Source organism: Augochlora pura, chromosome 7, assembly GCF_028453695.1.
Source record: "Augochlora pura isolate Apur16 chromosome 7, APUR_v2.2.1, whole genome shotgun sequence".
Classification (NCBI taxonomy): Eukaryota; Metazoa; Arthropoda; class Insecta; order Hymenoptera; family Halictidae; genus Augochlora; species Augochlora pura.
In genome coordinates this window covers 33,781,776-33,797,447 of record NC_135778.1, presented here as the reverse complement: position 1 = coordinate 33,797,447, position 15,672 = coordinate 33,781,776, and the positions used below count along the sequence as shown (strand labels likewise).

Here is a 15,672-nt window from a genome sequence, read left to right as displayed (position 1 = left end):
TTGAACAGAGAGGGAGAGTGGTCGCGATGAAATCGAGAAAGACGCGTCGAAGGAGACAGTAACAACTGCGTCGGGCTTTGGAGGGAGAAAGGGGGGGGGGGGGGAGGAGGGAGTCGTCGTTGGAGGGGAGAGAGCCGCGAGCCCTAAGGGAGGGAGTGGAACGAAGCGAGACGAAGCGAGATGGTCGGACCTCGGGCGGGTGCAGGGGAGAGGGAGCGACGGCGCTCTCCTGGTGGCGGCGTGGCGGAGAAGGAGGAAGCGGGTCTCGGCAGAGCGCGCGCGAGAGACGGAGCGACGAGACCGTAAGGGAGAGCGGCGCCGGAGAGCGAGACAGAACGGTGGAGAGGGGGAAGCACCGGGGCTTTTGAAAAAGTTTTATCTTGCCGGCGCGCTCGGCCTTTCAGACGCTACCGAACGCCGGTACGCTCTTGTACGGTGGCCCCGTCGCGACGCGCGACTCCCAGTGTCCATCCGCGATCGAGAGACCCTTCGTGCGACCTCCACGACGCCCGCAAGTTCCTCGAAGAGGACCGACCCGTCAAACAGTGTGCCCCCAGAAGAGCCGGTTCCGCTAGTTTACTCGTGTGGTCGACCGTGATGCGGTCGAGCTGGTGATCCTGCCCGAGAGGACCAGCACCCTAGAGGCACCCAACACGGCCACCAGAACGATCCTCTTCTTCGCCGGACGTCGACATGGGGGACTCCGGCTTGCCCAAGGGCTGCCTCGTACTCCTCCTCATCCTAGGAGCTGCCCTTGCCTTAGAGCTAGAGGTTAGTGTCTCACGATCAGCCGGTTGTTTCGTTCATTTTTGATATCGATTACTGTTAGATTGTCCGATAAGTTCGTTCTCCGACACCTAGGAAAAGACGAGGAAAGTTACACGAATTCGAAGCGATGGTTCGATTGAATTTTGGGATATGTTCTCGCGGGAATATTTCTACGTAACTTAGCTCGCACGAAAGCTGGATGTGTCTGCTTTAAGACCGGCTGGAATAAATTGCAACAAACTGTGAGATCATTTTGAAAAATTAAAATAGAAATCGACATTCGATATCGCGTGGTTTTGAGATACGTTTTTTTTTTTTTTTCAAATAAGTTCTCGCGGAGCTATTTCTATGTATCGTGGCTTAACTGATAGCTGAAAATGTCTACTTTAAAAGAGGGTAAATTGGATCGTATTCAAATAACAAGTTCATTTTGATACGTTAAAAGGAATCGGTGTTTGATATCGTCGGATTTACAAGATCAGAAGAGAAATTCGTATGAATTTTAAAGCGCGTTTTCGTGGAGCTATTTCTATGCAACTTAGCCGATATGAAAGCTGAAAGTGTCTGTTTTAAGGTCGACTAGATTGGGCTGTAATTGTATAATAATTTCCGTTCGCGACGACGACTCCGCGGTGCTATAGCTTCTCGGAAGAAAACGCGAACGAGATTTCTTACACAACATAATAGTTTTCGATGCCGGTTCATTTGGATTCCCTTAGTACATGTAGGATTAGATTGTCACGAGTAGCAACTCCAAAAGGAGATCGAGCAGAATCACGGATTAGAAGCAGCGCGCTGGCAACTGATTCGCCCCTATCTTGTTTAAACATTTGCCCGTTCGCGGAATGCGAATTGTGGTCAATTAGTTGGCGCCTGTTCGGAAGAAGTAAAAATTATGCAAATAGAAATGAATTCACAATCGAGCTCCCTATTAATTATTTTGACGGATAGGCGACAGTGAGTTACACAGTCTAATAATTACGATCGGAGCTGAATCTCCTGCCGTTTCGTTAAAAACGTTCATTGTTTCATGTAGCACGAACGAATGTAGGCAACTCTCAGTGTCTTTTGGCAGTCGCTTGACAATGGATTTAGGGAGCACCGAGAGAAACTCTTTTACTACTACTTTGTCGAAGAAACGGCAAGAGGTTTATTCTGATTTTTGAACTAGTGTTATCGTAACATTCGCCGCGAGAAATAATAAACGTATCGATTAAACAACTCGGTAAATGTATCTTTACGATCCGAATAATCGTGAATTAAACAATTGTGCCATTTTAACATGTTCCACGAACGTAACGTTCAAGTTAAACATCTGCATTTTAAACAACTCCCGAAGCGTGTAAATATAAATGGATTCGGGATTGAACTCATTTATTAATTCAAGACTTCATTATCTAATTATTGCAATCGGTGCTACGTATATTTCCATTTCACCGAGACGTCTGTTACATTATAAAACGCGAGCTAATCTGAATGATTTTAATAAGATTTTACGATGATGAGGGCAACGAACGATGTAACCTGATGTTTTGTTACGCCCAATCTTGACGAAAAATTGGCACGAAGTTCGTAGAAATCATTTAAATGAACTGCAACCGAGAAGAGAAATTTTATTTACAGTGAAAAGTATTTCAGCTATTCCAAGTACAATAGAAATGGATTTTAAAAGGTAGCCAAAAATTGTTGTCAAATTATTACGGTAAAAAGTATTTCAGTTATTGCAAGCGGCTATTAAAATTCAGTTCGTTGGAATATACGACAATTAAAATTGCTTTTAAAAGCTAATCAAAAATTGTTGTCAACAAAACGCTAGTAACGCGATACTCGACGCGTCGATCATACGAATCCACGATTTAAATGAATAATTAATTAATCGTTCCGACAGATCGAGTATAGTAAAATCCATGATCTGGTAACAACAATGATAGTCGTATTTCATTTTATCGGTGATGCATGAGCGAGCATAAAGCAACCTTGCGCCTCGAATCCCCGCGGAAGCATGCAAATGTAAACGAACCGATCGAACTTTCGCCGTCGATGTAGAATATTTTAATAAGAATAGAGTTCCGCGAAACGGCTGATTAGCACCGACGTTGTTCGCCGGTAGCTCGACCTTGAGGCATCGAACCGCCGCGCCGTTCGGACAGGTGTCGGTGAAATCACCGTGATTTTTGGCGGCCGCGAATCCGCCGTTGTCGCGGGCCCGCTGCCGAAAATTCGCATAAGCCGCCGTAGAGTTCGTTCACCCGTGGCGAACTGGATTATTGTCGGCTGTTACGTGAACCGATAAGAATCTTTGCGCTGACTTTTTCGTCCCGGATCCCCTTATCGCGGCCGGTCTCGCGATAGGTGTGCTAGCACACGCCGTTCCTACCAGCCATTGTTTTCTTCGGATAATTTCAATAATCGGCTCGCAGCGTCACGCCGGGCGACGATCCCGACGCGGATTTGCGGATTCGTGGCTTTTGCTCGCTAACCGAGGCTGACTCTCTCTCTCTCTCTCGATCTTTCCCTGTGCGCAGAGAGAGAGAGAGAGAGAGAGAGAGAGAGAGAGACGCGCGATGAGACAATTATAAGTGTGTGAGAACTCGGACAAATGAAATTGAATTTTAATCGATTCGACAAAGCGAACCGATTTGAATAATTCAATTGATTCGAAAAAGCGAACGAAATTTGGAAAAGTGAGCAGATTCGAATAATCGAACTGCTTGAAAACAGCGAACCGATTTCAATGATTGAATTGACTCGAATAATCGAACCGATTTGAAAAAGCGAGCCTATTTAAAAAAGCGAACCGATTCGAATAATTGAATTGACAAAAAAGTGGAACGATTCGAATAATCGAACCGACATGAATAATCAAACTGATTCAAGAAAGCGAACCGTTTCGAATAATTGAATCGACTCAAAAAAGCGAATCGATTTAAAAAGGCGAATCAATCCGAATAATCGGATAAGTCGCATACTCGCCTGAAAGTTGTTCAAACGATTGTCTGAACAATTGAGACAAACTGATTGTTTCAAGCAGTCGTGTGCAGATATGCAGATCTGTTGTTCAAGTTTGTTGCGGATGCAACAGTTGCGACAGATTCAAGCCCCTGCCGGATGTGAGAGAAACGGAAACCGGACACATGCGTTTCTTAATTGTGTGCTACATAATATAGGGTAGATGGTAATGTGGTCATGTTATGAGTTTTTAAATCGACGAACAAATGAAAAAAACACTTTCTATTTTATTATTTTTAGTAAAATCTATTACTTGCGGTACGAATTCCTATACGAATAAATTCTTCTTCGAATAACATTTTATTCGGATAAATTTGCATTCGATCGAGTATTTCATGCGGTAGCGTCGAATCAAATTTTATACGAATAAATTTGCGTCCAGATAAATTGTTATCCGGTTGAACATTTATTCGGCAGCGACGAATCAAAATTATTTGCTCTTTATAATATTTCGTGACGTTCGCTGTGCTAACATTTTACTCGTCCTTACTTGATACTAATAATTATATTGAGCACTTTATATATTTTAAAAATGTTCTTTTAATTTAATAACGATCGAAGTACATTTATGTACCATTCTCGATTCACTGACATTATTTAAGTAGTTTCTGTTCGATGCAATGTTTGTTGCAATCGGAAAACATAATTTGTAGGTTATGTTCATCGAGATTTATCTATTTAAACCATAGTTACGCGAACGCGTGCCGAACATTCGAAGTAGAATTTTTCCCGCCTACAAGACCCCGAATTGTCCTAACAATTGCCCACCTCATTTCCTCTTCGTTTTTTATTTCATAAAGAATGCTGTGGCAGCCTGTACCAAGATCTATCTCGAACATGTCAATATTTGAGTCAACCGTTCCACGTAGAAATGCAATTGGTGTGAATTGACCGATGTGTGTGCTCCGCGTTAACGCTGCGCGCGATGCGCGTGTTGTTTAAAGAACTCTGCTGAGATTCAACGCGAACGACAACGCGACTTGGAAAAAAAAAGGAAACGACGCGAGCGCGGAGCGTTTTATCAGCTAAGGATCGATTTGGGAGGGAAGCGGGAAACGACCGGTGCCATAATCCCGTAGAATTCGATGATCATCGACGACGGAGAACGCGTTAGAATTCGAGGAGAAACCGCGCGCGCTATTAAGAAGGCGCGGCAGCGAGAAACGCGCAGGATTCGCGTTCGCGTAGCCAGGGGCCGCGCGTTGGCTTCGACAATTCCTGAATGGACACATTGATGGGCCGAATGCGGAGTGTGCTTTTCAAGGAACTGGTTTTTCCGCGGCTCTTTTTTCTTCCCCCGTTTCTTGGCCCGTTTGCACGGTGAATTCTTCCACGTTTAATGTTTACCCACTCCCGGTTCGAGGCTGAACCGGCGCGTAGGTCAACAGTGTTTTGTAATAACTTTTATGTAACACGCGCTGTTGTCTCTCGCTCTCGTTCGCCGGGGGAATAATGGAAATTAGAATCGCGGCAGAACCGCGAGGTATTTCGTCGGAACCGGAATTCACGGTCCACCGTCAATATTTCTGGCTTCGAATTTTAATTAAACCGTAATTTTAGACGGACAGCGGAAACCGCGGAACGAGCATCGGCGCGGTTTCCAGTCCGCGCTCCCTTGTTCGCATGCTTCCACCGTTTTATATCGAGTTTAGAAAGTGTCCGATGATGCCGGATAATGGATTAGCCGTAATTGGTGACTACTCGCGAGCAAACATCCTCTCGATACTGTAAATCAATCGATATCTAATTCTGCCCGCTTATCGTCCGTATTTATACCTAGAATCGCATCCTTGTCAGCATCTTCGTCATCGTTATTAACATGAATCGTTATCTTGTCGTACCATTCGTTTTACTGTCGAAGAACACTGGTTTGTTTATCTGTGATTGAGGAACAGGGAAATCCCGCTCCGGGAAGAACCTATTGTCGAACTAAAATTTTCTCTGCGTGATCTTAAGTTTTCTTTAAAATAAAAGTTTGCTCGTCTTAAAGGGGATTTTTCAGGCTCTCATTTGAGACCGACAGAGTTGAAAAATTCCCACGGGAATGTGATTCAAAATCGACTCGAAGCTTGCGCCCGAAGTCGAGTCATTTTCGCCGCGTTCGGGATTTTCCGAATCTTCGAAGCGATTTCTTAAATTGTCTTTCGCGTCGTTTGTTGTATTAGATTACCTTGTCTAAAAGAGGACTGCCGAAGCTTTAATTCGAGCTCAGCGGTGTTTAAATATTCCCAAGCGATTATAATTTAAAATCTATCTGAACTTGCACTTCGAAATCGAGTCACGTCCCTAGACATTAGTGCTCGACGTTTTATAATTTGTTAAAACGATTTAATGAATGCTCTCAAACCGAAATGCCCGCCGCCTTGTAGCAAGCCCTTCCAGCTGCAATTTCAGATCCCAGAGACAAACCCGATTTTTGCGGATTCGATCGTTTCCGGTGCTGGATTTAGTAACAAAATCGTGGAGCTCGTTTTATCGACATAAGGTATGCATTAACCCTCGAGAAATAGCACAAAATTAATGGGAATTGCATAAATCGATTACCACTATGATTCGTCGAAACGAAATTATCAGGTTTACCGCTTTCTATTCCGGTGCCGAAAACATTCCCGTCGTTTGTAGTTTTCTCGGGATCTATCCTATGCATGCCCACTTCTGTCCGTCATACTAAATATGGAACAACACCGCTTATTTCGAACTTCGTGTTAACGTCCGCCATCAAATTATTCTGACATCGACTGCGAGAACCGTAGAACGTTATTGCTAATCCGAAACACGTTATCGATCATCCTCCGTGTCTTCGAAAACCTGTCCACCATCGAAGATGCTCGCTATTTTCCACCGGGGTCCAGCGTTATTTAATTATGATAATTATATAACGGTCATTTGGCCGCGATTTTATTCCCAATGGTATACAGAGCTAACCATTGTGTTACGGTAACGTTATTTCTTCTGATCTATACTGTATACATTTCATTTGCGCTAAATTTGTTTTAGAATCGACGTAAGAAAACTTCAAGAATCAATCGAGAAATGATTAAACTTGGATAATAATTAAGAAATCTTTTCTGGTCACTTTCACGAAAACAGCGTCAAGTTAAATATTTATAGATTATCTTAAAAATCTCGAATTTAAATTTAATTCATTTAAGGATAACAAACTTTAATCAAAGATTTTTATAACAAACGTGTTTATAGTCTTTGCACTGCGATTTTATTTAGAGATGATGTTCAGTCATTTATTTAGACCATTGTAGTATTAAATACTCGGTGATATGTCGTTTTAATATTCCGTAAAATATCTAAGCAATTTTCGGTGAAATATTAAGTTAGTGTTCAAGTATACATCGTCTCGATATTCAGGTAAATATTCAGACAGGTATTAATATCAGTCAAACATCGAGTCACTATTCGGGCGTTATAGTGAATCAATATTCAGGAAAATATCGAGTTAATATTCAAGTGAATGTCGAGTTAATATATATATCGAGTTGATAATTTGGAATATATCGAATTCATGTTCAGGCATTATATTAACTTAATATTCGAGTATATTTCGAATCAATATTCAGGTATATGTTGAGTCAATATTCGGGAATATATCGACTCAATATTCAAGTAATATATCAAGTCAATATTCAGGAATATATCAAGTCAATATTTAAGTAAATATTCGTGCACATATTCAATTAATATTCCCTTTGCATTATGATTGATTTGACAGCCGCGTTTCAGCACTCCTTTGTCACTAATAAATTCATACGCGAGAAAGAAAATCTATATTTATTGCACGTCAATATTTATTTAAACGTTTAAATGTTGCTAAGAGACGAGCAGAGTTTGATTTCGATTCAACAGACGCGACCAACATCCGAATTTAGCGGACTACGCGCGGAATCTCCGTGGCAGGTTTAACGCGATATTACAGAGCGATTGAAACGAGATTCGTAAAACAGCGAGACGCGAACGGATGATTATCCGGCGATGCAGGCGTCTGTGCGTCGTTGTGTCACGAGTTCGCTAACAATGCCTAGCACAGTTCGGGAAGGGAAACACGGTCAGGAAGAAGTGCACGCGGCCGCCGATCCCTCGAATTATTATTCGCGACGCACGCGGCAGGTGGCCGATACTCGCGCGAATAATTGCCGGCGCCGATTATATTCCGATCACATCGGGAAACTTGGTCGAACCGCGGCCCGGAGACCGGAGACAGTCGCCGTCAGCTACCTGGAAACTGCCGATCCGTCGAAATGCCATATCCTCGGTTGCTCAATTTTCGCCTGCTCGCGAAAACCGCCACGTTTCCGCAGCCTCCTCGCGGCGGTGGCGGCGGCAGCGATAGCGCGGCGGCTATTCGATCGAAACGCTTTACGCGCTCGTTGGAATTATTCCGTTGGCATTTCCGTGAAACGCCCCACGATTTAACAGCAATTAATTCGTCCGCGGTAATTTCTCCGTCAGCTGCTGCGCCCGATCGGCGAACCGTCAGAAGGAAAATAAAAAAATGATAGAATTGCCACGGGATCGATTCCAGAAGCTCGGCGAGCCGCCATCTCGTATGCCGCGCGTTCCACGACGATTATCGCCGGGACAGATGTAATTAAAAATAAGCTGGTTTCACGGCGCTCGTGAATTCTTTAGCATCCAGCCGGGATACTTTCGCGAGCACTTTATCGAGCAGATGTATTCCGAGCCCCCCCAGCACGGTCGGCGAAGTTCGCTTCTCTTGCTGGACGCCTATAAATAGTACGGCACCGATAAAATTCGGGAAACACGTCGCGCGGTGCCGGATACCGCGAATAGAGACAAGCGTAATCGTTCGCTGGAACGATCGGGCCATCCGATAGAGTGCTGACTATCGGGCAGAACCACGCTCTTGCCGGAAGTCACCACCGTGGTCTTATTAATCGTCTCACGGTGCTCGGTCAACAGCGATACGATGCTGTTAAGTTAACAGTGAGTCAATGTTTACTCGATACCCGGAATGTTTGGTCTGGTTACTGTCGAGAAAGAGATTCGCTCGGCGACCCGCGATCGGATCCCGTCCGCAGCAATAATTATCAAATCGAGCCGACCGGGGGCATCGTCGCAGCACCACGAATCGGTTCACGGTCCGCGTTACTCCGCGGCTCGGACTGAAAAATAGTTCGATGCGGTTCGCAGGCTATCGACCAAGATCTGTATGGTATCTTGATCGATACGGTATCTTGATCAATTAGATACTCAAGATCTATTCTGGAATAGGCAGCCGAATTCCCAAGCAAGATGCCGCAGATTCAATAGAGAAATTCTTGCCAAATCGATGGAATTGCCAGATTCGTTTCAACAATTAATTGCTAATTAGCGTTGTATCTTTCGGGCAGATCCCGCCGGTGACGTTACCGTCCAACGAAGTTACCTTGTCGCGTCTAAAATACGCGACGGAAATGTGGTCGTCTCGACTGAAGAAATTCTTTAGCGTTTGCAAATTGATTAATTTGTACAGTCGGCATCCTTTCGCGGGGATCTTTAGTGTTTTTCTGTCCCGTCGCCGTGTTACTCGTTTCTTCATTACTGATTATTTGTATAGGATTCTTAATTTGGATAACAATTATACCAACGGCATTGATTTCTTCACGATCTTAACGAATTTAAAGTTCAATTTGTATTTACTCTCTATATTTTCATCGTATCGTCTTCCTCTCTATTTTCGTAATCATTATTATTATTATTATTATTATTACATCGATGTTATTATTGTTATTATTACTATTATCGTTATTGACGCTATTGTGAGAGAATTGTATTTGTATTGTTTCCATTTTCGTTCTCATTTTTATTTTTATTATTATTCTGTTATTATTAGAATTATTATTATCGTTGTCGTATTATGCTGAATTTCCGTAGATATTAAAAGAGCGTCTGGTTTGCTTACACTAAATAAATTAAATTAAATCTCGTCAAAGCAAATTAAATGAATCACGTCAAATGAATTTATTGATGCTTTCAACGAGAACATCAGCATCCATTATTATCTTGTACGGTCGGAATTGATTTCCTGGAGACGAAACGTTATTTGATCTTGTAAAAGAGGTCTCGTGAGAAAATCGCGATGTTTCATGAAATCAGACACACGACGATTTAGTAAACCTGTTTTCCATTAATTAGCATCGCGGACGTTCCAGGCGAGAAAAAAAAGCATCTCCGTACGGCGCAAATCGGTTGACGTGTCGTCTCCAAACGCTTACTAAAACATATTTCAAATTATTCAGGTGAATCGGCCTTGACGATAGCGTCCCGAATAGTTGGCCGCGGAAATTTCGATGCTGGCTCGATGATAAAAATAATCTGAGCACGGTATTTATCAAACGATCGTTGATAAGAGCCGGCCGCGTCGCGATTAACAATGCCGGATCTCGTTAACGTAATAATGGTGGCATTATTACGGCTGCCGGTTCACTTTCCAGCGATTGAATCGATCGATTCGCCGATGAGAAATCAAAAATCGAAAAACCGCGCGCAGCCGTTTTGTTTCGTGCGTTCGTCGATCGTAATTCCTGCGCTAACAGCGCAGCGTACGAGTTACGATGACTCGGGGAAAAAAGATCGTAGATTCAAGTTTTTAATCTTGTTGAAAAGAGTATACTTCAATCTCGAAATTGGTATAGTTACAGCCATGAGAAAAATTTTGTTAGCCGCGCCCACGGACATTTGATTGCGAACAATTTCTAAAAATTACAAACTTTGCTTATTCCCTCATAGTTTGGAGTAAAAATTTCATTTACAGCGATACTCGCTGCGTGCATCGAAAATGGAGATTTCGGCCTTTAAATCAAGTCCATGTAGACGGCTCTGCGATTTTTTTCTGCGATGTTACGTCAGCTGGAATATCGAGATTTTTTTTTACGCAAGATTTATCGATCGTTATTTGAACGTTAATTGCACGCTTTTTATTCGAGTTACGACAACTCGGGAAGAAAACGTCGTAGCACCAAGTGTTTAATCCCGGTGAACAGGGAGGACTTCAATCTTGAAATTCATATAATACCAATCATTGGAAAAATTTGTTGACTTCGCTATAGTCAATTGATATCGAAAAATTGTCAAAAAATAAACAAACTTTCTCGATCGTATCTAGTAATAAGAATTTTTTACAGTGATATATGGTAAGGATTTCGAAAGGGCTGACCACGACCTTTAAATTAAGCCTAGGTAAATGATCCAGTGATTTTTTTCGAGAAGATGCAGCAGTTTAAATATCGATAGTTTCCCATGCAATATTCATTTATCATTCTTTTCATGCTGGCAATATACTTTTCGTTCAAACAACGATAACTCGGCAAGAAAAAATCGTAGATCAATATTTTTAGTCTCGTTGAGAAGCAGGGACTGCATTCTCGAGCAGACTGTTGCGCTCGATCGGGAGTAAAATTTTGTATACTCGACAGAATAGTGGGAAAGAGATCGTAATTCGAAACGGAAAAATGCGAGTTAATTGTATCACTATTCCACTGCATATCGCAAAAAAATCCGAAGCATTTGTCTCCGGTATCTACGAGTCGACACGTGTACGCAAAACCGGTGACGCGCCGGCCTGGTAACGAATGGTGAACGGACTGTTGCGCAATAAGTTCACCGCGAGGTTCAGATTCGCGTGAAGATTAAACTCGCGCAGGTCTCGCATCCATTCCCGATCATTCCGTTTCCATTTTGTCATCTGAGGAATTTCGAGGCACGGGAGATATTAACACATTAACGGCGGGGGATCTTGACGAAAGTATGCTAGGCAACGCTTCAATCCACAAAACATACTAAATACAAATGTAGTGCGCATCGATTGCGCATAGATTGCGCAATGAGGTTGCAAACCGTACTAATACGACTCCCTCCTTTAAGCTACAGTCGAGATAAATCGTAGTACTACGACTCCCGCCTTTAATGTGTAAAAATAATTTCATCAACTTTTCGTTGCATTTGTCACAGCACACTCGGAATAGTCGTGTCAACGAAAAATCCTGCTGCGTATCATTCAAGCATATCTCCAGTTGCTGAATTCAGCAAATATTTTTCAGCTTTTTTATGATATGAAGAATACGCAGGAATCGTCCTTGTTAATAATCCAGGTGATAGTCGGTCAAGCATTTAGTTAATACACAGACAAATATTCAGAAAAAAATTTATTGATTCAAACAATGAGTTAAAAGTCGAGTCAATACTCCGAGAAATGTTCAATCAATATTCAGATAATATATATTCGAGTATATGTATCGAGTCAAACATTGAGTTAAATGTCGAGTTAATATTCAAGAAATATTCAGTCGATCTTCAGTCAATATTCAGTTAATATACAGATGAATATTCTTTCAATACTCGAGTAAATATATCAAATCGAATAATAACTTAAATATCGGGGCAATATTCAATGAAATATTCAGTCAAAATTTAGACAAGTTTTGAGTTAGAATACAGACGAAAATTTCGTCAATATTCAAATAAATGTATCGAATCAAAAGTTGACATAAAAGTCGAATCAATATTCAGTCGAATAAACACATCGAGTCAAGAGTTAGATGTCAAGTCAATATTCATTGAAATTTTCAATTGATATTCAGACAGCCATAGCGTCATCAACTAGATAAATATTTACTTAAAACCAGCAGTCGAATATCTAGCCAATATCCAGTGAAAATATACAGGCAATAACAATATTAAATCAATTACCGAGTCGATATCCAGCTAACAATCAATTAATTCAGAAACTTCGCGGATATATTTCGCCGGTTGATGATCGCGGCCGATATTCATCATTTTCATGAAAATATTCTCTGGAAACGGACATTCGATTCGCGTTCCGTCTGTAAACTGGAAAGAATTCGAGCGCGATCAAAGCCGGCCAACGGCTATCTCACCGTTTCGGATCCTCCTTTTTCCGGCGAGACACGCGTACGGTTGACCATTTCTCGGGCACGAATAGGGGACGAAAGCCCCGAAAGATTTGTACCTTATGAAAAATATGGTAATACACGGCGGCGGCGGTGGCGGCGGTCGCGATACGGCTCTGTGTATACACTGGGGCTCGTCTTTCGCGCGTGAATTTATACGGGAATATACGATGCCCGGGCATAAAGGACTCGTGGAACGACGGCCGATCCCAGCGATCTTGAGGCTTCCGCGGGAAAGAAGAGAATCTCCGCCGGTGGAACGCGTAATTTGAAAAGTTACCGGGCCCCCGTACAAATGCGCCGCTTTATTTATTCTGCTTATCATTCGAGCCGCCAGTCTGGCAAGAACTTCTGTTATGCCGTTGGAGGGCTTCCGGCAGAATAATTAAAGAGGCTCGCTTAACGAGCGTGTAACGGGCACGCTCGTTTCCATAAGGTATTTCGGGAATAGCGACGATCGATCGTTGTTTACGCGGTTTAAGAATTTCTCGTCCATCCAGTCGATCTTTTATTACCGGCTCCGTTTACGTGGCGGCCGCCGACTTGTTGCACGCGACACAATTTTCCACGAGGCTATTATCGGTGTACCGGTCCATGAATAATCTGATCAATCCGCTTAAATGCACTGCCGATTTCTGCAGATGGCCACTGCGAGATTCTTATTCGAGCACCATTTAATGTCTGCTGCGGCTGCGACTGTTCCGTGACGCTACGTGTCACGGGTTATTTCAGATCCGGATCAGTATTCGATAAGGAGGTGGTAAAGTTAGTTCGGTCATTGTTGTTGATGGACAGCTGTAAATTAACTCTTTGCAAGGAGAGAGCGGGATTATTTTTCCCAGTACAGGGAACAAATTGTGTTAAACTATGGGACTCGGTACGAGTGGCTGGCAATGTCACGGAAATCGTGTTACCCCCCGGGGGCAAAAAGCGGGCGCGGGAGAGATCGATCTGGCATTGGCCAGCCTCGTTTCGGTATCTCGAGGAGACCGCTCGGGGATTCTCTTGTTCGAAGTGCCGCTTGTCCCCGAGTGCCGGTTGCTCGAGTGCCTCGACGAGTGCCGCCTCTCGAGTGCCTTAACGCCAGAAGGGACCGACTCCGTGGTTCCCGCCTTGATTCAGCGCGAGAGATCGTCTCGCTGACCATTTTCCAACGCGCGTTCACACGGCCCGCGGAGTGCCACTCCACGCCGCTCTACGAGACACTATTTTTTCATCCGCTTTGTCCGAGAAATTTCCTCGAGCGTTCTCGCGCCGCCATCTTGCCCGAGTCTCCAGGATCCGGCGTTGAAAATGCCACGGAGAAAGAAAATTACCGGAGCTGGAAAGGTGAACATTGCTGCGCCTCGACGCAATATTTTGAGGTTATGTAGGCCTAGTCCGTGGTAAGGTTCAGTTACTACATCAAGCGAAAATTCGATTAAACAATTACTATTCCGTTTTTCCTTAATTATTTACCAATACAGTTAACACCGTGATATTTCGCGAATTCGGTATCAAAGATATTGAAATCATTTTTGCGAGATTATAAGAACAAAGAAGTAATTAATTCAGTCTAAATAAAAATATTTAATATGTCTTATCTAATAATTATCAAAGATTAATTGCATTTGCATAATAATCGAAATGCTGACAGAAAGAAAGCTGAATTAGGATACCTCGGATAACATGAAGAAGAAAGTGGATTGTCATAAATGATTCGTTACCGCCTGAAAGAAGATGTCGCGCGATAACATTCTACTTCGCGTGTTTCAAACAGCCAGTCAAACCGCCAAACAATAATGGGTTAATCTGCGAGTCGATGAACATCGTCAGCTGTAAGTGGTCGGCGAGTTCCGAGCGGCTGAAGAGAGCGGCTGTTACGGTTTTATAAATACATCTCGAGCGCGGCTACCAAAACGTCCACTTGAGTCAATGGGGGACGAGTTCGATTCGGCCCACGGTTTAATTAATTTGGTCCAGCTGCGATGAAATAATTAAGCTGCCTTTAGTGTTCGACGTCCCGGCGCCGGGATGCCCCTCTTTCATCCGGGGCCGCCTTCCTTTGTTACGCAATTAACGACCGAGGTGTTGCCGTTTGGCACGTTTTCCGTTTATGTCGAACATTCGGTTACTGTAGAATCCAGGGGTCGTTGGATGGGCTCGTCGTTGAATGACCAGTCTGGTCAAGAAACTAGACGCGCAATCAGTTGACACGTTTAACTTTCGCATGACGGTGGCTAGGTCAATGTTGACTCGGTGCATTTAAATCGTTCGCGCTTAGTTGTTCAATTTTCAGAAATTGATTAGAATAAATTATTGGTACACTCGGTCGGTGGTAAAAGATACTGCTTGACACGTTAATATTTAACATATAGTGAGTTGATACCTGCTCAATTGTCATGCAAAAAAAAAAGAAAAAAAAGTTGAGATGGTGAACGAACTACAAAAATTTGTATCTCCTCGCGAAACACAGGATTTGTTAAATAAGCATTTTTAGAAATAGCCGGTTCTCTATGGAAATAGCATTTCAAATATATTCAACCAGGTAACATTCACACATAGGTATCTACTATTTCACGAAAAGATTATTCGCTGAATTATGGATCACGAGAGAAGCCAGAAATATTTCCACAGTAAAACCTTGATTATCCGGATTATCAATGGTCTGAAATATAAATTATTCTGATTCCATTCCACGTAATAAACAATTCGATCTAATACGATGCATGTCAACGAAATTGTTTATACAACGCGGTAAAAACATCAGATGTTCATCCAGCTAACTAACTGTTCCATTATCCGAATAATTAACTAAAAGTTCCGGACAATCAAGGTTTCATCGTAGAAAGTTGTCATAAGAATACACACACAGTGCCAAGCCAATCGAATTGTTAATCTTGCGTTCGGGTTATATCACCATGGGATTCCGGCGAATTCGAGCGGCCGGTGTTGGTGTTGGCAATCCCGTATCCCGTTTCATTCGAGCGGCACG

At 42.9% G+C, this 15,672-nt stretch overlaps 1 protein-coding gene across 15 annotated transcripts in view; it reads left to right on the top strand.

Annotated features, from left to right (window-relative positions):
- The first annotated feature begins 395 nt into the window (after positions 1–395).
- Positions 396–15,672, top strand: part of Trol (terribly reduced optic lobes) — a 163,972-nt gene continuing 148,695 nt past the window's right edge. For 10 of the 15 annotated variants that reach the window (XM_078187340.1, XM_078187342.1, XM_078187335.1 and 7 more), the window contains exon 1: positions 396–771. In XM_078187340.1, the coding sequence (XP_078043466.1) occupies positions 694–771 (78 nt within the window). In that variant the 5' untranslated portion in view covers positions 396–693. The remainder of the gene's footprint in view (positions 772–15,672) is intronic. The other 5 variants (XM_078187348.1, XM_078187347.1, XM_078187346.1 and 2 more) reach the window with 1 other exon arrangement.